This window comes from Seriola lalandi, unplaced genomic scaffold (genome assembly GCF_002814215.2).
Source record: "Seriola lalandi dorsalis isolate HSWRI2012SDOR001 ecotype SW California unplaced genomic scaffold, Sedor1 jcf7180002054394, whole genome shotgun sequence".
Classification (NCBI taxonomy): Eukaryota; Metazoa; Chordata; class Actinopteri; order Carangiformes; family Carangidae; genus Seriola; species Seriola lalandi.
The window spans coordinates 136,812-160,256 of NW_019524947.1; the positions used below are offsets into that span (position 1 = coordinate 136,812).

Consider the following 23,445-nt stretch of genomic DNA (forward strand, 5'->3'; position numbering starts at 1 on the left):
TGCTTCACATGCATAGGGAGACCCACTGTGATCATGTAGTTTGACTGTCTTGTAAACCAACAGTTTAACAGTACCTGACAGTGCTGAGGTGAGCCGGCATAGTGGAGGACACACATACACAATGAAAATATGTGGCCTTAGCTCTTTATACTTTTTGTAGGTAGACCAGAGCTCACCTAAACTGAATGCAGCCATCGTTAATATTATTATTTACACCTGTGTTTTCTCTTCTTTGAAAAGTCAAAATGTCTGCTATGAGAAGGGTCTGTATTGGCTTGGCTTTAGTAAAAGGCAACTATAGCAGTGGTGGAACATAACTAAGTCCATTTACCCCTGTACTTTCATGCAAAAGTGCCAAGTAACTATTTGATGGTTCCAGTTTTCTGATGTTTTACATTATAAACAATTAACTGAGTATATAATTGGTCGATTAGGCAGCTATGACAATAATCTTTAGCTGCATCTTTTTAAAAAAGAAATGCTGCTTCTGGCCAGCTGCAATGTTTTAAAATGCCATTTACAGAGGACCCAAGAGGTCAGAGGTCAGAGATCCTGGGGCCCCTGGGTCTGTGCCCAGCAGGCCCAATCAGTAATCAGTCCATGCTAGTAATACTTTTATTTGAGTGACATTTTCAATGCAGGACTTTTACATGTAATTTAGTTTTTTTTTTAAATTTGCAGTAAAGGATCAAAATTTCTCCACCTCTAACCTGTCGCTATATTATACAGAGAGAGAGAGAGAGAGAGAGAGAGACTTGGACAGGTGATTGGACCCCGCGGTGTCGCGCGCCACAGATGCGCCCGGCGAGCTTTCAGCGAGCACGAGCGTCCTGGGTTTTTTTTTTTTTTACGTGCACGCGAGATTAGGCTGCTCGCAGCAGGCAGCCGGTGAGAGTGAGGACACCGAGATAACGAGCACATCCTCGGCCGTTGGTCCGTTGAGTCGTCGAAGAGCTCCGGGAAGATGTCTGTGATGAGTCCTTACCGAAAAACCAGGAGCTAACGGCTGCTATAATCTCGACCGTTGGATGACAAGTTTAAAAGTTTTGCTTCGGACGGTTGTTTCTGAGCTGAGGGGATAAGCCGCCGAGAGGGACAGGTGTCCTCTCACGTCAACAGCCCTTCTCCCTTTTCCACCCCCCGCTGGACTGTAGTACGACCGGGGCTGGGAGTTGTCCTTTATTTTATTAGTTTTCTTCTGTTTTTGTACAAAAGTGGACTTTTGTGAGCCATGTTGTGGACACGGTGGCTCGTCCTGCTGCTCTGCTGGGGGGCCACGAGCGGCGAGCAGCAGGCGGATGAGAGGGATGGAGCACAGGCAGAGGTCCGGGCGGAATCCCGGAGACAGCGGTCCCCTCCACCGGTGGAGCCCTTGGATTTTGGGTTTGTACCGGCGGCGGTTTATGGTACCCACGCTTACTACGAGCCAGGGGCCGTAGGGATCCTCTTCCACATGGTCCATGCTTTTCTCTACGTTGTTCAACCGAACTCCTTCCCCAAAGGTGAGATTATCCCCCCCCCATCCCCCCAATCCCTGCTCTTTTTTTCTCCATCCCTCAACTCGTGTTCTGTTTCTTCTTCCCAGGATTTCTCTCACATGATGAGGGATACAGGATTATTATCAGCACTCTTGTATCTACTGAATACAAATTGTTATATCACTCCTATTGAATTAGACCAGTTTAACTTGTGTCTGTGCTTCTGGCTCTAACAGTTGCACCCAGTTCTGACCCAACAGATTGAATGACCTGCATTTCAGGTCATTGCAAATGATTTTTTCTGCTGTACTGTATTCTGTGTTATATTTGTGACACCACAGATTTTAGATAGGATCACAAAGATATTGGTTAGATAAAATAAAATAAGACAGATCTAAATTAATCCTGAGATAAGTTGTATACCACCCATACTCAATATATAGTATGTGTGTGGTAAGATAAAAGACACATTAATAATACAAAATAATAAAAAGAGAGGAAACATAGTGTATATGTATAAATAGAATAAAGGGAACTGCAAAGTACAAATAATGGGAATTACCGGCAATGAAAACTGCATAAAGGTGCATCTATGTTACAGTATGACTGTTACTATGCAATACAGAAAGATGCACCAGTGTTATAGTATATAATGTTACAAATGTTATAAATTACAAGCATAGATATAAAGAATATGGGTGGAAGGACGTATGATCTGTATCACAGTTTGAGGTGGATTACACTGCAAGCAAAAGATGTAAAAAAAAAAAAAAACGGTGGATTGAGTTGAGCATGGTGCATGACATCAGTGTCTGTTTTAATATTAGATAGATAAAACTAAGAGGGTAACAAGATTATTATTGAGATAGAAAAGACAAAAATGTACATTTCTGCAATATGAAACAATTTATTTTCCGACATTCTGTCTAATTTTTGTTTATATCTTGTGAAATACTTAATATTGTCTGAATACAGGTCGCTAAAAACCCTTCAAATGAAACACTCTTTGGACATGAACTGCTCACAGGTTATAACCTATCCAAAAAACACTCAAAATGTCAGAGACTGCAGTGGCAGGAATTATCTGCACATCAAATCTGTACTATAGCTTGGATGATTTAAAGCAGGATGTCCTAAAAACACTTCCCCTGTAGTGGCCCTCAATTAAAATCCTTCTGGGTCAGAAGAGCACGTGCACGTAGTGACTGCATGCACTGATGGCGTGTGCCTGTTGAGTCCATAAACCACTGTTATGAGCAGATTAATGGGATCAATAGCTGTCATAGCTCATAAGTGATCCTCTCTGGGCTCATGCTATAACATTACTGTGGTGATTTAAAGTTGATCAGGTCTGTCACATGATCAATATAAACAAAGTGAATGTTGCTCTCTTGCCCCCCACCCCTGCTGTCGTAAAGTAACCCGGTGATGGATATATAAAATTAGACCCAACTAAAAACGGTTGGTTTGTGTGTATGTACAACTATGAGTGGTCACGTTGGAGGATGACACAGTGCAATAGGATTGAAGGTTTTAAGTTGCTGCCATTTTGGTGTGCAGGGTTAGGGACGCTGGCTGGGTAATCAATTAGCAGATCAGCGATTAGAAGAGGCTTTCTCAGTCACCTGCATCACTGCATAATACCTTAATCCACTGGACCATATGCTGCTACTGTAAGAGACTTTCCAGTATGATTCACCGTCACACACACGCACAGGTAGAGACCACCTGGATGGTCTCCCACATCGTATGTCACATGTATGTAAAATCATGCATGTTGTTCACACACATCAAACACCCACACACAGGCCTGAAAGCCTGTTACCATAACTGCAGCTGCTTATAAGGCATGAGGTTTGGCAGGTTCGATTTAGCTAAACTGCCAGGTACTCTGAGCTTTAAATAAATAATAAGCCAATTTTTATGTGGCAGCAACAGAGGCAAGGAAAGCTATTAAAAGCCATCAGTTTGAATACCCAAATGAATTAGTGTCAATCATGTCAATTAGTGTTTTCTATATAATCATCCTCAACAATCATTCTGTGTGCATCCACATATATATGTCTTCATATATACAATCTTTGACACAAAAAATTAAACTATAAAGTATTAGTAAAGTTGGGTTTTAAATCTTAATTTAACATTTCTCATTATGCTAATCATAATAGCTTTGGGCAAGAACTTGTTTAAGTTTTACAAATAATTTACCCACAGTCACATTTTGTGATGTTTCTCTTTACTCTGTATGTGGCACAGGCTCTCTAATGATTATTAATAGACAAATTGACAAATTTGACTTTTCTTGCTATAAGATAACAGCACTGTTTGATCTTCAAACTACAGTATCAAAGTGGTTGTTATATAGTAACTCCTGGATATGATTAGGTTAGTATAGCGTAATGAAAATTGATTATTAATACCATTTAATTGTTTCATTAAAATCAGTTCTTTATTAAGATGTAGCCCAAGCATAAGCATACTTTGTATATGAGTTATGGACATTAGTAATGTCTTGGATTCTGTTTCCCATAATTTTGTTGATCTATTTGCAGTTTGATGGCTCTTTAACCACCAAAGGAAACAGCTTTTGGACATATTGTAGATATGAGAACTAACAGAGGGAAAGTAACTACACTGTGGTCTCAGACTTTTGGATCCCGCTGTACATATAGCACTAAACAATACTGCACTCATTTAGCCTGAAATTAAAGTTAGAGAAGTACGTAATGCTTGTATTAAGTTTATAACATGTGGTCAGGTTGCTACACTAAAACTTATAATAGTTTTATAACATTTGTTTCATTTCTTGAAATATGTAGACTGATCATTTCTATCATACAAGTTTCTGTATCACTATTAAAATTTACCTGTGTGCTTATGATTTTTTTTTCTCTTGTAAAGTGTGACTTACTTTTATCACCTGTTACCACCCAGCAACAAGCAAGTTATTTGCCTGGGATAAATATTACTTCATCATCCCAGTTAGCTGCTCTCTGGAAAGTTACTTTCAACTGTAGGAAAAGGCTACACAAAGCACTTCTGAATGAGCATGAAGTGAGAGCAATGCAAATACAGATTCTACTGCGGGTTTACTGAAAGGTTTGTGTCTCTTGCTCCTCCGGAAGAACAGAAAAGGATAGAAGGTTGTGCACTATACATGCTCATCTCATTTCATGTTTCCTTAGTGGTACATAGTGGTATGTCACTTTGATACTGGTCTGGCCCAGTAACACAGTTGTCCATGGTTGTGGTTAGAGCTTAAGTTAGGTCATTGTTGATGAAGTGGTGACAGGTTGAGGTTAGGGCAACGGTTGAGTTGAGGTTAAGATGGAGAAATGCAAATTTATGCTAGGGAGAGTGAGGAAAGGCAGTCGATGGTTTGATCCTGTCAGATCACTTGGATTCTTTGAGGTTCCATCACAAGAATTAATCATTTAGTAATGTTGCACAAAATGCTGCCACAAATCCATGTTATTTTGTTAATGTTATAAATATTTCAGGTCTCCAGTAGAGCTGTTTGCATCTGAGTGGTAACACATAGTGAAAGACTTGAGAGGGGACATCACTGGTTCTTGACCAGTAGCTACTGAGTCATTCCTCGTTACAAATCTGTGTGAAGGTTAACTTTAGAGTGAAGAAGCATTTTGGGCTCTTTCACTGTGTGTGGAGTCTGGGTCTTCTTATCCCTCTGATACACACAGGGTAGATTAGAGGATTAGCATCCACAGGGCCAATGCTACCACTGTGCTGCTACCACAGCTACAGATGGCATTGTCACACTCACACACACACACACACACACACACACACACACACACACACACACACACACACACACACGTGTGCAAACACATGGACTAGCACACAAACACACACACATATTGAAAGTGGGTCATAGTCCTGGTGTTTGTCTGTTTGCCTTAATTACTGTGATTGGAAGTAGACAGGCTGTTTATCAGGAAGCAAGTGTCTTAAATCAGATCACGCTGAAGAAAAAACACAAATTAGTTGTCTAATAAGGATTTTTTTTTTTAAATGTGAAAGACAAGGTGGAAGTTCCCCCAAAAACTCCACTATAAAACTTACATATCTCCATCTTACATTACAGCCATGCACTCCTGTTTTAAAAAATTTAAAGCAAGGCACTTTTGGTGTTGTTCGATGGCAGACTAGACAACCTTAGGTGTCTCTTGTACAACTGAAATTATTAGATGATTAAATATTAATTGATCAACAGAACTGGGCGACAATTTTGATAACATTTCATCAAAAATTAAAAAAAAAATGTACTGTTTCCAGCTTCTTTCATGAGATTATTTGTTGGTTGCCTCAGTCTTCTATGATAGTAAACTGGGTATCTTTTGGTTTTGAACTGTTTAAAATTAATAAGCAGTTTAAATATGTCAACTTGGGCTCTGGGAAATAATAATGTGTATGTTTGACTTCTCTCTGTATGAAGAGTCTACTGCAAAAGGGGAAAAACTCATTCCATGTAATCCTCTTAGTTGTTTTACTCCAGCTCAAAATGGTCAGTGTAACTTTCTTTAGCTTCTGCTGCCATGGAAATACATACAGTTCTTTTAGTCTTATGTAATACTCAGTCAAACATACTGTACAGTTAGTACTTAAAGTAACATAAGCACTACATAACTGTGCTTTGGCAAACCTGACATGACTTTTGTCGTAATACTAACACCTTTTGAACTGCAGCCCTCAACTTCACCTCCTATTAACAATGTGGCTTGGAATAAATATTGTGCCAAAAAGGAGTGACCCTGGCTCTTTTGAGTTACTGAGTCACAATCTCACTTTGGCACCCCAATATTAAACCTGTTTCAAAACCATTTCAGTCAAGACAATGTCCACTCATATGATGCTTCAATAATTTCAAGTGCAGCATTGTGGCTCTATAAAAAAATCAATCTTATTTAAAGTAAGCATTTTGATATTCAATTTCAAGCTACAGGTGTTCTTTCAGTTTGCTAATACACTTCCAAAATCCATAATTAACCATGTCAGGGGCTTGATGCAATCATGCAAATGTTTGTTTCAGCCCTCTGTGGTGTGTGTAGGTGACTGAGAGTGTTACTTTACTTTTGAGGCCTTTCATGTAAAAAGCAGCAGGGATGGTTGTCAGGTTGCGTAAAGGCCTCCAGTCCACACCTTCCAGTAATCTCTCCGAGCAGGTCAGCGTAGAGGATTGTGCTAGCCTATATTTACACTTAACGGTAAGAGGGTTGAAGGTTCTGACTTATTTATCACAACAGCAGCAGTGTTTGATGGTTTGCCTGATGTGATTAGCATGTATGGTCCTTCGACAGTGTTTTTTTTTAGTTGTAAACCTAATTTTTGCTCCAGTTTGTTTGACTAGGTCCAACTGTTTTATTTAAGCCCTTCAAAGAGACAAGATGCACACAAAATGTCCAGTAACAATCCGTGGTACATGAAAAGTTGCTTTTATCACAAATAACTCTTTAGAAAAAACACAAAAAACATGAAAATATCACATTTTATTAAGAGAAAACCTGTATATTTCAGTAAATCCATCGGTTGCTCTCTTTGACTGTTGCACTGTGCACACGGGTTCATGTTGGGCAGTGGTCTGTTCATCCTTTCAGGTCTAATTCTGATGGTTGTTTCCCCCCCACCCCTCCACCCCTCTTCCTTTCGTTTGCTGTAGCTACCTCTTATACTGGGTCACTGAACTAAGCTGTCTAAGCTTAACTGCCCTCAGTGGCTAATGCTAACTAAGTACCTGAGCAACAACAGGTGGTATCAGATATGTGTTCATATGCTGCATCTGCAGAGTTAACAGAGATGTCTTCACCCGACGTGACAGTCTGAATCTTCTCCAGTCGAACCAGATTTATTCACAGTAACGTACAGGTGCAATGATGGAAGAAAAGTAAGGCAGCCACTTCCCACCATCAGAAGAAGATAGTGTTAAGAGGATTATCCATATAGTCACAAAAGATACGCAAAATCACACTTCCTTTTCCTTTTACTCACCAGAAAGGCTCCCACATCTTTACCAAAACCTCCCACAATTTAGAGACAGTTTGGTTTGCTGCCAATCATTCAACAAAAGAAAACATAAGAATCGAATTAAACACTCACAATATAATATGGTGGACTGTGTTTACTAAACACATTTTGGGAGGATATTTGCCTTTGCTTTGATAGAAGTCAGTATAGAGAGGAAATTAAAGCTGAAATGTGTTAATTAATCATTTAAGTGAAAAAAAAACTTGAAAATTAATCAGCAACTATTTTGATCATCAGTTTGTCTCAGGATTTGTTTCAAATGATTAAAAATCTCTGATTACAGCTTCTCAAATGTGAAGATTTATCACATATCATTGTAATGTGAATACCTGAGAAATCAAGGAAAGATGCTACCTGAGAAAATTTCATTATTGTCTGGCATTTTATAGACAAAATGGTTAACTGATTAATCAAGAGAATAAATTATAGATTCATCGGTAATGAAAATAATAGTGAGTTGCAGCCCTGTAGGAAATGTGGGATGAGAGAGAGAGGATGAATAAAAGTTTAGTATACACAGTATAGACATTAGTATTGCTTTAACTCACCTCATTTAACGGTGAGAAAAGATTTAGTCGCAGTACATTTTGTCTTCATGTGCTTTCTCACCTCACCTGAGGTCAGCAGGTGTGCAAGCAGAAGGTAGAACCAGACACTGAATGTCTGTGTGTATGATTGTTTCTGTGTGTATGTCTGTGTTTGTGTGTGTGTGTGTGTGTGTGTGTGTGTGTGTGTGTGTGTGTGTGTGTGTGTGTGTGTGTGTGTGTGTGTGTGTGTGGGACAGCTGTGTCAGCTTTTGCATGCTAAACTGGCCTCCATCTGTTAGTCGTGTGCAGTGGCACCTACTCTACCAGTCTGAGAAGACTTGCTATGTGACAACATTACATTCTTAAAGTAAAAAAGAAGTGTAGACCTTTTGTTTTCTATCACCTCTGTCCATTTCAGCAACTTCTTGTTCCTTTTGGTCCCATGTGAGAGATCTGACACTTTTCAGACTCATTTTCTTCACTGTCTGTGTAGCTTCAAGCAACTAGTGCTCGATGTTCATATGCTGTGTATCGCATAAATGTCTGCACACACTTTGTTGGTACTTTCCACTGTAGATTTACACACATCCATTTGTATGTAATAGTTATATTTGTTACTGTACGTGTCAAATGTTACATATATACAGATTAGGGCTGCACAATATGCAAAAAAAATCATACTGTGATTATTTTGGCAGATATTGCGACATGTGATTGCGATTTCATTTGGAAAGGTTGTTTTAGCATTTTATTTTCACTGAAAACGAAAAACGTTGATGTGATTCTTATTGGCTTTTGTACCAAACTGTCATGATCCTTTACGTATGGAGAACAGGATTTGCGCCAACAATGCACAACAATATTGTGACACATTTTACCTTTATCAAAAAAATTGCAGCTCCTGCGATTTGGATATTGCACTTGGCCATATTGCGATTTCAATTATATTTTGATTAATTGTGCAGCCCAAAGGCAGATGCTTTTATATTTGTGTGCATGCGTGCAGGTGTTCTTTTTAGTGTGTGTGAGAAAGAACCTGTGTTCACCTGCTGAGTAACAGTCTGGGTGAGTCACCCTCCAGGTAGGCTTAGTGCTGGCTGACCTATATAAACACACAGACAGCTGGACTGAACTGCAGCGCTCGTTGGCAAACTACACAGCCCAGACAACTTCCGCAAAACACACAGCTGTTAGATATATGAGAAATTATAGCCGCAATAATATCCTCGGAAATTAAAAATGACTCTGCATAATCTGTGTTGTCTCATCGTGAATAGATAAATGGATTTTTTCATTCCAGTGTAGCTTGTCAGCTGTTATACCGGAAGTTGATTTGATTGTCTATAAATCTGGTTCATTAGTCACCTACAGCCAGCTGTACTACCTGTAACACTATTGCACAATAAATTATTATTTTGCAGCACAGTATGTGCAAACAGAACTTTCTGTATTTAAGTACTAATCTATATATATATTTATTATTTTTTTCAGATCTGATTGTTAAAGTCATTCAGCAAAACATGGGGGGAATCAAAATAGAAGAATGGAGAAAGGTACGTTTGGGTACTATACCCATCTAACACTGGTGAATTAACATTGATATTTTACATGAAGCCTGTCATTTAACACCTTTGAAAAATAGAAATGCACCTTTTAAGTGTTCTAGAAATTTCATTTTAGATATTTTGAATCCTTGTATTGTGTGCCATTTAAAGGAAATGATCACAAACCTTCACAGTAATAAAGGCTTAAATACTATACTTAAGACTCATCACAGTGAGACTCACAATGTGATCATATCATGTCATAATGCGAGGAAGATTTTTTTTTGAGATCCTTGTTTGAATTTAATTTACAAATTTTACCCTTTTTCATGTCTTGATGTTGCCTTCACGTCCCTCTTTAGAAATTGGAATTACTAATCTCTTGGCTGTCACACTGACCTTGTTTTGTTTGTCTTTGTTTTCCTCTTGCTGCGGCTTTGTGTGTGATTGTTTATTTGTTTGTGTGTGTGTGTGTGTGTGTGTGTGTGTGTGTGTGTGTGTGTGTGTGTATACACATGCGTTTGTGTTTTTGGACATGGATGCGCACGTGCCATGGTGTTACAGCCAGAAAACATCGTCCTGTTGCTACAGGTAAACTCCTCATCGCACTGTTCTAAATTTTCATTCACACTACAATTTCCACCCACTTGCAAAAATGATGAATAATAATTAATGATTATAATAATGATTGGATGAATTCTGCCCCCCTCCAGTGGATCTACTACGAGGCTGGATTCCTCATATGTGGGACCATCGGTATTGTGTTCGTGGTCCTCACCCCCATCATAGGCACATGTTTCTGTGTGTGTCGATGCTGTGAGAACTGTGGAGGGGAGATGCACCAGAGGCAGAGGAAGAACGCTGACTGTCAGAGAGGTTTCTACACTGCCTCGCTCATCGCCACCTCCATCTTCATCATGTGAGTCTTCTCCTATCATCTTCATGATTCTACTCTCACTGTTTGCATCTGGGATTACTGCAGTTTTATGAGCTGTTAGAAAGTGTGAGACTCCAGTTGCGTCTACTGTACTTGTAGTCGCCTCATTCAGCTGCAAAACCTAAAAGGAAAAACATATATCTATTGGCATACATATATTGTATTTTCAGATATACAGCAGAAAGAGAAGCATGATACCACACCAGTATGTATGTAAACCTGAGACTGTACACTATACTTACAGTATGTGTTCTGAACTTTAACCCATCTTCTCACTAAAATCCATTGTGAATACATAGAGATATTTAACTGACTACATAGTGTCACTATAATTGTCAATTGCTATGTGTTTTTATTAGAAGACAGGACATAAATAGCTTCTTTGAAATAACCCCTATTCCACCCAGAGTACTTAAAGATAAAACATATATTACAACAGTAAAAGTACCTTTAATCATGTGAATCAATATGTTACTTCAACTACCAAAAAAGAAAAAAGAAAAGTTAAAAGGATGCTAGTGTTTGCAAGTTGTTAAAATAAGTGATGAAAGGTTGTTAACTAGACATCACTGCAATTAAAATGGTTATAATGTGAATATTAAATCAGAGCAGACCAAATACACTGACACAATTAAGCCCTGGTTACGCAACGGATGTACATACGTGATGTACTGCATACATTTTCATTTATTTGCATTGTTAACTTTATTAGAAATAATCAGAATTTTATTATCACTGTATAGAATAGAAAACAGATTTCATATTTAGATGACGTGTCAGTGTTACAAAAGGATTTTTTTTCCTAATTGATTATAAATTCAAGGGATGTACATCTTTTTCATCTTTTTGAAGCACTGTTTATGCATATGTATGTTTGTTAATATGTGGGCTGTTCACAACATATGTACACACAAACACACACACACACACACACACACACACACACACACACACACACACACACACACACACACACACAAACACAATCACATACAGACTGGGACATGCATTCATTGCTCCTGCTCTGTGGAAGAGGCAGGTGCAGGGTCAGAGCAATACGATCCGAACTGTGCAGGACAGTTAAGTGTTACTGATATCACTTGGCTGACTGTGAGAGGCCTCTCTGTCTGAATGACTGCTTTCACATCACAAATACTCACCCACACACAAACACACAAATGCACATATGGGCATCTGAGGCACTTTGTGGCCATTTGAAGATGAGGCCACAAAGTGATGAGACTCACTTGTCATCATTTTCATGCATTTCTCTGTTTCTCCCTCTGGTGGTTTTTGTCTTTTCTAGCTCAGCCTGTGTTGTTGAAAATCTCTAGGCAAGTCTAGGCAATAAGTCAAGTCTCTTTGCTTAAGGGCTTGCAGTGTAAAAGAGCTCAGGAATTTGGCAGGTAAAACCTTAAAACACAACAGTAGGATTCTTGCCATCATTTTTCAAAGAGGAAGAATAATATTAAGCCAAAATCTCATTAGAATAATGAATAATGAATCAAATCTTCTGTGATCATCCTTTTTCAGTGAACGACATTGAATTGTCACAGCATTATCTTACTCTACTATACTGAATTTGATATAATAGATTCATCTGACAATATAACACAGAATTTAATGTACAATGTTGAGGTGAATCCAGAAAAAATGATCTGTCATTCATTTTCCTTGTTAAATCTTTGCTAATCACAGGTAGTAGGAGGAGGCAGTTGATTTAAAATTTAAAGCTTACAAGGACATCAGAAGTAGATTTTTTAAAACAGGCTTAATATCACTAAGGTTGCCCTAATAAGGTGTACATTCGTTGAGTGTAAGTCATGCTTTCAGAAATCCTTTCAACTTCATCATCTGGTAACAAAGACAGGTGTGCATCGAACAAAAACTCCTGAATGTGAATATCACAATTTTTTGAATCATCAGTGAGTGACTTTAGAGACCCCTGCAGCAGAAATCTATCTGTATGGAGCCACGCTGCCCTCTGCTGGTGAATAATGGTCAATATAACACTTTACTGATGCTGCCTGTGTTTGTATATTTGTTTGTGCATGTGCGTGTGTGTGCTTGTTTCAGTTTGGGAGTACTTATTGCCTATGCTGCGAACCATAATATCAGCACCCAGATCAAGAGCACTCGCCGGTTCATCAATACCAACATGAGAGACCTGAAGACATTTGCTAACAACACACCTGCGGTAAGCACGGATACACACATACACACACAAACACACACAACAAAACAAAAACACATACACATTTTAGTACTGTTTTATATTTCTGTTTATTTGTGTTTTCTGTTGCAGCAAATTGAATATCTGACAGCCCAGTACACCACAGCAAAGAACAAAGTCCTGTCTGACCTCGACAGTAAGTTGAACCCAGACTGTTTACATACAGTATTTTTTTAATGTCTCCCACTTCATTTGCCTGTGGCTCCTTATGTTTACAAAGCAGTGTACAAGTTGTGTAGTGTTGTCATAAAACCCTTCTGATCATTCTGTGTCTCTTGATAGACATTGGACCGCTGCTGGGTGGGAGGATCCACAGTCAGCTGGAGAAAGAAGTGGTTCCATCACTGGACACTGCCCTGCGCATGGCAGGAGGTAACACGCTCTCTGTATTAGCTTTCAACACGACCTCCTGTTGAGCTCACACAGTTTAAACATACAGTCGTATCACAATGCAGTATGGAGGGTCATAAGCTGAAACACTGTCTCCTGATTGTGATTTCAAAAGTCAGGGATAAGTCCCTTTAGATGAACCATTTTTGGAACTTATAAAAGCTCTTCTTCTTCTATTTCAAAGACACAATAATACAGAATAATTTAAATGTTATAATTAGCTGAAATTCTCAAGCACACTCTAATGGTGATACAGTTGTAACATTCCTAATTTAATCATGGATTTTGTGAATTGTTGCTTCACTTATTAGGTATTGCTTTTACATGCAGCTTCCTGATGTGTCTTTTAAGGACATATTCTCACCATTTTTTAAACTTTCTTTTCCCCCTTCTATCCCCTCACATTTCCTTTTATCTAAAGCAAAAGTTGAGAATGCCATCAAAGGTAATCAGAGCTGATGTGGATTCATTGGTGCAATGCTCGTGGCTTTGTGTTAATGGATTCCAAGTGTTAGAAACAGATGCTGATCCTGAACCACTGTTTCCTGTTGTAAATTGTCTTTTGCTGTGGTTTTCCTCTGTGGGTTATTGATCTGTGGTCAGTGTAATCTGTGTTAGTGTAATAATATTGATAGTTCTGTGGTGTATGCACATATGTGAGGCTCAATCCTTTGACAATACAAAACAACACGCGTTTGCGTATTATTTTTGCAAAAGTATAAAAATTGCAATTTTTCTTATACTTTTTAAAGTTACAAAATTGCAAAATTTTTGTCCCCATCCTTCCTCTGTTGTTTCTCTAGCCATGCGGGAGACCAAAGAGGCCCTGGAGAACGTCAACTCCTCCTTGGAGGTACTACAGGAGGGGACAGGGAAACTTCAGGCCAGTCTGTCAGGGGAGCGGGCCTCTCTGTCCAACACCCTCTCCGATCCTGCCTGCACAAACGGAGCCGTGTCTCACACCTGCAACACCATCCGATCCACGCTGTCCCAGCTGGGAATCAACGCAGACTTCTCAAGGGTACCAAGGAATCAAAACCTAAAAATGAATGCAAATAAGCATTTTAGTTTACAGCATTATCTCCATATTTACTTATCTTCCCACCTTCTCACTCTCTGCCTTTAAGCTCCCAGATGTCAGTCCAGCCTTGGCCAATGTCAATACAGTCCTGAAAACAGATCTCAGCAACATTGTACAAAAGGTTAGTCTCTGTCTCCTGTTTACCATGCTCCTCGTCCCCCAATTGGCACTTTGCATTGGAATGCAATCTGTATCTGGATAAATAAAAACATGTGTTATTGGTAGCTGTAAATATACATGTGGAATCTGAATGTAATCAGATCAGCTAGCATTGCGATCTGTTGTCATACAGCTGTAAATGCAATCCGTTCAGCATGAGTACAATTTTAAGAAAAAATCCCCCATCAAGTTGAAAGATCACCTGATTTCACCTCTTCCTGTTATCTCAGGAAAGCCCAGCAAACGCTACAAGTAGAAGCAGTAACTTGCAAGTCAGCTTCAACTTGAACTTTATTGTCCTCAAGAGGAGATTTGACTTGTTGCCAGGTGAAACATAAAACATAAAAAAACTTGAGCACAAAGACTAGAGAACATGAAACATGCAAAAATATTAAAAAACACATGAAGCATTTGCCAATCAATCGGCAGTGATCATCCTCATATTGGTTACACCAAAAACACGTCATAAGCTGAGTGTTTATCAATAAAAGTTTTCCCACGCAAAAAAAATTATTCAAAAATGAATGACACCCTCCATGGTGTAAAAAGGGGCCTCAGTTTCACCCACCAACTTCATCCTAAACATACCCCTTATATCTTTAATCAACTTTTCTCTCTTTCTTTCCACCTCCAGGGTTACTCGTCCTTTAATGACACACCAAAACTGGTCAAAGAACAAACTAAAAACATTGTGTCAGGTAAATAAGTGTATATATACATTATATATGTGTATTTATTTTACCTAAAACACATTAGGCTGTATTCCCTCTCTTCCTGAGATTCGATCTAAATGTAGTATTTTCACTTTTATATTCTTTTTCTTTCACCTTCACCTGCATACCTGTGGGTGATGAAACCACAGCTCTTCCTCGTAAGTCCTGTTTTGTCCCCTTTCACTTTTCCCCTTTCTCAAGTTTCTCCGGCCTTCTAGCTGATATTGGGAAAAAAATGTATGAATTTGTGTCCCTTTCTGAATTTTTATTTGTCTTTTTGTTTGTATGTGTGTAGGAGTAAAAGGTATGCTGGATAAGATTGGCACAGAAATCAGCAGCTTCTCCAAGATGTTCCCAGTGGAATCCTCTCTGGCCAATTTCACCATTTTCCTCAATCAAGGACAGAAGAACATTGAGTCCTTTTACCCACAGGTTGACCAAATGGATTTCTACAGGTTTGTGCATGTGTTTTTCTGTGTAAACATCTTGATCAGATGTTGGGATGTTGGGAACAAAAATCTGTCACATTATGGGGGCAATAATTTTGCTCCCACAAGATTAACTTTTAGGGCTTAAAGCAACTATTCTGGATCATTTTTTTTATAATAAGAATGTATCAAATTGCAAAAACAACGTGACTGTGTCAAAGGTGTTTCTAGTGATGAACATACAGAGAATTATCACCTGTATTTGCAGCTCCCCTTGACCAAAAACGGCTAAAAGACAATGAATATTTGACTTATGTTCATCAGGTGGCCAGAAACTTGACTCGTAATGAATCCTAATGTAACTGGAGGGTGTGTAAAGAAGCATCTGTTTGCTAACAACACTGATGGTATGTGTGTTTCTGCCGCAGGTGGATCGGCTGTGTGGCTGTGCTTTGCATGGTCGTCTTGGTCCTGGCCTTCAACATCCTCGGACTGCTATGTGGTACTTGTGGCTACGACAAGCAAGCTACACCTACAACGCGAGGATGCCTTTCAAACACCGGCGGCAACCTGCTAATGGCGTATGTAACCAAGGCAACAGTGCAACACTCAAACTAAAATGGAGAGGGAAGCTCTTTCTCATGGCAGACATTTTCGTTAGGTATACCAATTTTTATCCTGCCATCACAAGACAAAATATCTGCTGTGAGAAAGGTTTATTAGTTTAGCACATACACCCATTGAAATAGATAATGAGGGAAATATAAGACAGTTAGTGACAAGGATTGACAAGGAGTTTGTCAAATCCTAAGGGTAAGAGATGGTTAAATGTCTTTTGGAGAAAAAGACAGTGTCAACAATCAAATGAGTAACTTACAGAAACTGTAACATTTGAATTTTTTGGTAAAACTTTATTTGAACTTTCGGAAGCTTATTTTAATTTTCAAAAAGCAGATGTTTAACATTTGTTTCATCTCTCCTCAGACAATGTCACCATGTACTAGAATAATATCCATAGATTTGATTTCATACATCAATGAATATCACCTGAGATGCAGTCATCTTGTTACAGACTCATTATAGTCGATTGATAGGACGGTCTAAATAAATGAAATGAGGCTAAAGTTAAGTTATACTCACTCTCATGTCCCACAATTTACAATTTTTGTAGCCCTGTCCCTGCTGAATAATGCAGTTTGTAGGAAACAAGTTAATAAGATCACTGATGTTACTGATATACTCTCTGTCTCCTGCTCTTTCAGCGGAGTGGGCTTCTCTTTTATCTTTGCCTGGGTGCTGATGGGCATTGTAACCACCTTGTTTGTTGTTGGTGGCAACGTGGAGAAGCTGATGTGTGAACCACTGGCTAACCGACAGCTGTTCAAGGTACTGAATACAATCTCTACTCCTTCCTAAATCGTCTTATTTTCACTCTCCTCTCTGCCTCTCTCTGTGTTTACCTTGGAGAGAGTTTTATCTGAGCGGGATAGTATTACATAACAGACAAGACTGCTGCTCTGTGCTGATGAATATGCGTGTGTGTGTGTGTGTGTGTAGATCATAGATACACCATTCCTGGTTCATCCCGCCAAGAAGAACTTCCTTCCTGGGATGCTGTTTCAGAACCCGAACATTGACTTGACTTTGGGAAGCATGTACAGGTAACATGCCACCAGCTAATGCACACATACCGTACATAAGGGTCAATTATGTTTTATTTAACAGCGAAGGACCTGATTGGTTGAAATTTGCTTATTGAATATAAGGATATTCAGAGTGTTATTATGCTGTATTTGTCCTGCAGGGATTGCTATGAGAACAACGGTCTGTATCACGCTCTGCAGCTGGAAACCATGTTCAACATCAACTCCTTCCTCAACAGAACTGTGGTAAGTCGGCGGCCGGTGGCAGAGTGGTTAAGGGCACCGACTCTGGACGTCAATGTCCCTGTTATTAGTCCCGGTTTGGGGACTTTTGTTGTGTGTCATTCCCCATCTCTCTGCCTTTGTTTCCTGTCATCTCTCTGCTCTTGTCAAATAAAGACACAAAAATTCCCCAAAAAATACTTAAATAAAAAAAATTTAAAAAAGAACTGTGATAAGTGTCAATTTACTGTGTAGATAAAAATCCGATAAAAATCCGTCTTGTTGGAGCTAGATAAGTGACAACTTGGTAACTTGTGTGTTTTGCTTTTGTGTTTCGCCACAGTACAACAAAGATCTGGCCAAGGTGTTTGAAAGTGTACAGGTCGATCTGCAAGACATTTCACTGTTGGAGCAGGACGGCAGAGACAGCCTCATCAACTTCGCCAACTCTGGAGTTGGACAGATTGACTATGAGACATACCTGGCTGAGGTAATCTGTGTGTGTGTACTTGTATCACAATCAAGGGGGCTGAAGTCACACATTGAGGGGACTCACCTCCCATGTGGAGACAACAAAAGATGGCCCCCACAATGTTTACCATTTACGTAAAGGCTAGCACTTGGTTTGAGGATTAGGTTAAGGTTAGAATTACACTTAAGGTAATGCCAGGAAAAACGTCCAGAAAATGAATCTGAATCCATACAGTGTCCTCATCAGTGACAAAAACAAGTATGTGTTTTTGTGTGAAGACTAAACAAGATTGTTTGTGTGTGTATCTGTCAGTCCTCAGTGTCAAGGTCATTAGAATAAATCTACATCATCTTCCCTTTTATCATTAAACTTTTAAAAAACCTTCCAACAAAACAAAAATGTACATAACTAAAAACTGAAAGATGTACAAAGTAAGGATATTAACCCTGCTTCATCTTGTTTTAGGTAAATAAGGGAGTCACCCTTGTGGATCTCCTGTCTTTCTCTACTGACCTGGAGGCTCAGGCTGACCAACTGGTAAGTTTCATCATTGCAGCTGTTATTGTCCAGGAGATGATAACAGTTATGTTTTTGAACTTGGAGGAAATCTCTGACAACCAGACACAGTTAGATCATGTGTCTTTAAATGGCACATGTACAGAGGGATTAGTGTGCGTATGTATTTGTAAGAAAAGAAAGAATAATAAACCACTCTTTTAATATTCATTACCTGAAGAACCTGAAGATTGTACTGTAAGTTTTGTAGGAGCTCAATGTGCAACAGCAATAAAATCATGTGTCTTCAACTCTTTATGTTTGTGTTTGTTCGTTTACAGCCGCGTGGTGCTCTGGAGAACGCACTTAAAGGACACGCCAGCAGTATCAGACAGATTCACAGAGATCAGGTGGTGCCCTTGGAACAAGCGATGGTAATCACCTCTCCCACAACACAAACACAAACAATACCAATACCACACTCAATTAAATACCTACACTATGCACAAGCAAATATACACACTATCATCTCCAGTTAGTAAATTAACATAGAGTTTGTCTTTACGAAACTCCTATAATAGCACAAACTATTTTATGCCTCAGTGTACTGTTTCCAGAAATCCCTGCGTGAAAAATAACTGTAAAATACATATCACACAAATTACATTCAAAAATCAACAAACTATCAAAATAGTCCAAACAGTCACTGTTAGAGGTAAAAGACATAACGGTTATAAAAGTGTCTGTTTTTGCTTGTCCCCTCAATGTTCTTTCTTTTTTTTCTCTTCCTCCTTTTCTTTCATAAAATGGTGACAGAAATATGTCAGAGCGCGGGTAAGCCGCTGTTGATGCACGGCACAATGACAGTGTGTTTTCTGTGTGTGTTTGCCGTAGCAACGTGGTTCATGTTGTGACAGCAGTGGTGTGACATGACAGAGTATTTGTAAATGAGCACTCAGACATTTGAACGTGCATTTGATTTGTTTGTTTAACCATCTGTGTCGTTGTCTTGTCACACAGAGTACCCTGAGCCAGAGTATCAAACAGCTGCAGAGGACGTCCAGCGAACTGCCGGTGAGAAAACACACTGACAGCAACAGTGTTGTAGCATACTAAACAGCATGCTAAACATTTAAGATAAACACAAAGCTTGTGCTACAGAAAATGGACCTTAACTAATTAGTTATTAACTAGTTAGTTCTTAACTAATACACATACACATCCAGTTCAAATGAATGTTTCTCTCTCTCAGGTCAAGGTCACTAATATCCTGAGTGCCATCGATGCAGCAGAGTACCTCATCACTCATAATGCCTCCCATGTGGTGAAGCAGGTACAAGACTTTATGGCTGATAAAATGCTTTGTCAGCCTTATATAAGTGTGCTCATATGATCTGATAATATGGAGTATTATACGGGTAACCAGTGTTTGTAATCCTTCTTTGAATCAGGTATAAATTAATGACATGTTTGTTCAGTGTAAAGATTTCCTAACTTTCTAACTAACTCTGTTGGTTTATAGGAAACAAAGGGCTACATACAGAGCTTGGTTGGATACTTCAAACAGTACACAGACTGGGTTAAAAGCTCTGTGAGTATTCTCCCAATTTTCTCTTTGCAGCTGGGACAGTGTTAGCGCAGGGAAGTGTGCACAAACTGAAAGGAAAAGCGTTCATCCAGTGGCGGATTCACTGTGTAGTTAATCACGTTGAATGAAAAACACAACTCTGAGGAGTTAAACAAATTGCAGTAAATCACAGGAGCCGTAGCTATTTCCTGATTATAACCAAACTTTGTAACAGTGCAAGAAGCCACTTTGATTTAATTTGAAGTGTGTAATGAGAAGGTTGAGGGGAGATCAGGAGATGAGCCAGGAGGAACTGAGATGTTTACAAATGTCCACGCTCAACGAGTTCTGGTTTCACATTTGATGTCATTCATATTGACACTGTAATCTATATTCTGGGTTTTTTATGTTATATACTGTATGTGTTTTTCCCTGCAGTTGACAGCAGAGGTGGCGCAGTGTAAACCCATCAGTAACATTGTGGACAGCATGGAGATCGTAGCGTGCAGCTTCATAGTTGATTCAGTGGTAAGAGTGGTTAGCTTTGTGTGTGTGTGTGTGTGTGTGTGTGTGTGTGTGTGTGTGCGTGTGTGTGTGCGTGCGTGTGTGTGTGTGTGGCTGGAAGGCTGCTGAGGTGCACCATTGCCCAGTCGTATGTACAGTTCATGTTCCCTACATGTGTCAGGATTTCAACTGAAAATATAAACGGCTCTTTGACGTTCTGAGGGAGCTCTGGGTTTTGCAACCTCACATATGAGAACAGTAAGTCCTCAAGTCTCCGACACACTTACTCGTACACACTGTGATGGGACAGAGTCTGTTTTGAGACTTGCATGCACATAGGTTCTTCACTGTTTTTACCCGCAGCCCTGAGGAATTGTAAAGTTTAATATTTACTTATTAGCCATGCATGTGAGTTTGTGAGTGTTTAATGAGAGCTCAAACAAGCCACAGACTGTGAGCAATATAAACAAGAATTTATATATCAGGGCTCCAGCAGCTCTTGCAGTTGTGCATGTGTTTTTATTTATATATACTGCCCTGTATATGCACATTTTATACTATTTGTGTACATGTCTTGTGTGAAATGTAGCAGGACAATTCTGAATGGCTGCAACTATAACTGTTTCACTGTATTAGTATTCTTTCTGATACATCGTTTAGTCTACAGCTGAAAGTATTTGTCAATTAATCCATTAGTCAGTCAACTGAAAAAGTAATTGGAAACTATTTTGGTAGTCGATTTGCTGCTTCCACCGGTCAAATCTGATTTATTTGTCATATATGATCTTAAACTAGATATCTTTCGGTTTGGGACCTAGTTTTGTCTATGTAAACTTAGCAAATAATAAGACATACTAAAGGTAACAAACATTTGAGAGCAAATCTTTAGATATTTACCATTTTGGCTTGATTTAATAATCAATCTAGCACTAGATATCTGTTTTAAAGATGTACGTCAATTTCCAAGGTCAACTTTTAAGGAAAAATCACGGGTAAATGTGTTTTTCAGAACACATTCTGGTTCGGTCTGGGAGGCTGCTGCGTCTTTCTGATCCCCAGTATCATCTTCTCCATCAAACTGGCCAAGTATTACAGAAGGATGGACACAGAGGACGTCTTTGAAGAGTGAGTTCAGACAACACACATGCACATTTAGGACATGTAGCCAAAGAATGATAATTCTTTAGTTTTACTCTTAGCTCTCAAAATCCCCCCTGTTGTAGATCAAAACAAAATTAATGAATCTTTCTCTTCTCTCTTTCCTTCTGTCACTATTTGCTTCGATTCTCCTATTTTTCCCTCATGTTATTTCCGCTCTCTCCAGCTCCTCTTACCCGTGGCTTGTTGCACTTTGATGTGCGTCTTTTCGTCCTCTCTCAAATGCCCACTCTTTTTTTCTTGGTATGGGATACTTCATCTTTGGATCTCTTCTTTCTCCTCACTCTTTTCATCAGAAATCACAAGCATAATCTTGTGTCTCTTTGCATGGATCCTTGTTTCATCGTCTTCCCTCACGTCACTTCCTCACTATCGACTTCATTTCCGTCGAAAGTGACACCGAGGATCCCGCCATCCTCGTTGCTTTCACCAAAATCTTACCATTCTCTTTCTCACCTGTCCTCCCTCGCTCTTGTGTTACAGTTTGGGTAATACAGGTAATCATGGTGAACAAGTGTGCGATATCCATGGAAACCTCTCTGTGGTCAGGTACGAGTTGTACTTACCAGATCTGTTTGCTTGCATGCTGAGGTATTAATTGGTGGAGGGATATTCGTCTGTAGAAGACAGAACTAAATGTGCTACATGAGATTTTTCCACAAACGTTAAACTTATAAAGAATTCCCCATGTGTACGTGTGCATGTGTTTGGATGGGTGCGTGTGTGTGCGGGTGATGTAGCTCCCCCTATTACGACACTCTGACTCGGTTCCCTCGGGCCTCTGCTCCTCCAAGCTACTCCGACTGGTGACCCACAGGAGCATTCTCCCCGTTGAAGAGGTATTGATTATTGGTTACATATAACCATCCACTAACCCACTTCTAACTGAAGTAACCATCTAACAACCACCAGCCATTCAATCATCACTAGTGTGACTTTACCCAGGAGACTGTGAGTGATATTTCACCGTCTTTCCGCTGTGTTTCATCCGTTCCTCTTCTTCAACTTTCATCCATCACCATTGTTTCTTCTAACTGCTCATTCAAACAACTGGACTCATCAAGGAGAGATCACTCATGATTTAGGCTCAAAGCCTCATTTCCATCTGACACCCCTGACGCCCTGAAATATTAGTAAATATAGAATTCTTTTATATCTATAGCTTTTCACACCGAAGTTAAGTTACAGTGAATTCACAGTTTACAGTAAATTGGCACAATTATTCCTTGCAGCTATTTGACTTCGATGGTCAGTGATGTTTTAAAATGGTATGGTATCATATTTTGACCAAAGTCTATCATCCACCTGAACAATAACAATCATGTTGCAGATGTTGTGCAGATTTCATCTGGAATTTGTGTTTGCTCTATCCATCTACAATCTTGATAAATGTTAAAGGCAGGAATATAAGCAGTCTCAAAAAGGGTCATACTACTGAGTTTTTATTTGCCTTTTAGTCAAACTAACACTCTGGCTTTTCTAGAAAAGCCTCTGGGTCTTAAGCTTGGGGGAAAATAAAGCTGTTGATAAACCCAGAGCTGATTTTATTTTTTCTTTCTCTGCAGCGGACAAGAGAACTGGAACTGAGCTTTTCCTTATGGTAAATGTTCTTCTGTTTATTCTTTTTCTAATCGTCACTCAGGTAAAAAAAGAAAACCCACTGTAGGACAGAGCGCAGGTTATTTCTGACATGGCCTCTCTCTTTTCCAGGACCACTGGACTTTCCATCTTTCTTACTCAGATCTTGTAACACTTCCAAGGACAAAATGGAAGAATGACAACAATCAGGAACTGTGTGAGGGCGTCCCTCCCCCCCGTTACCCCTTCAAGCCATTTGACAAAGACCTCT

General features: G+C 39.3%; 1 protein-coding gene across 7 annotated transcripts; it reads left to right on the plus strand.

Moving 5' to 3' along the window:
- The first annotated feature begins 835 nt into the window (after window positions 1–835).
- On the plus strand, window positions 836–23,445 carry prom1b (prominin 1 b). 7 transcript variants are annotated; one of them, XM_023409509.2, is made up of 29 exons: window positions 836–1,502; window positions 9,542–9,603; window positions 10,159–10,185; window positions 10,308–10,513; window positions 12,608–12,728; window positions 12,837–12,900; window positions 13,047–13,136; window positions 13,576–13,599; window positions 13,958–14,175; window positions 14,282–14,356; window positions 15,029–15,092; window positions 15,403–15,562; window positions 15,964–16,116; window positions 16,798–16,921; window positions 17,093–17,196; window positions 17,340–17,424; window positions 17,744–17,890; window positions 18,338–18,409; window positions 18,709–18,801; window positions 19,184–19,201; window positions 19,388–19,441; window positions 19,620–19,700; window positions 19,890–19,958; window positions 20,373–20,462; window positions 21,448–21,563; window positions 22,080–22,145; window positions 22,337–22,435; window positions 23,162–23,196; window positions 23,307–23,411. In XM_023409509.2, exons 1-27 carry the CDS (start codon window positions 1,232–1,234, stop codon window positions 22,404–22,406), a joined length of 2,724 nt encoding a protein of 907 aa, XP_023265277.1. In that variant the 5' UTR covers window positions 836–1,231; the 3' UTR covers window positions 22,407–22,435; window positions 23,162–23,196; window positions 23,307–23,411. The 7 variants fall into 7 exon arrangements, with proteins under 7 accessions (XP_023265277.1, XP_087031040.1, XP_087031039.1 ...); XM_087174913.1 differs by lacking the exon at window positions 22,080–22,145 and having other exon boundaries at window positions 837–1,502; XM_023409511.2 differs by lacking the exon at window positions 19,184–19,201 and having other exon boundaries at window positions 837–1,502.

Bases quoted from the DNA above. Each gene is read 5' to 3' on its own strand.
- prom1b (XM_023409509.2), top strand. From the start codon at position 1,232: ATGTTGTGGACACGGTGGCTCGTCCTGCTGCTCTGCTGGGGGGCCACG. The intron at 13,137-13,575 runs GTAACACGCTCT...TTTTATCTAAAG, and splicing joins TGCCCTGCGCATGGCAGGAG to CAAAAGTTGAGAATGCCATC. The intron at 13,600-13,957 runs GTAATCAGAGCT...TTGTTTCTCTAG, and splicing joins AGTTGAGAATGCCATCAAAG to CCATGCGGGAGACCAAAGAG.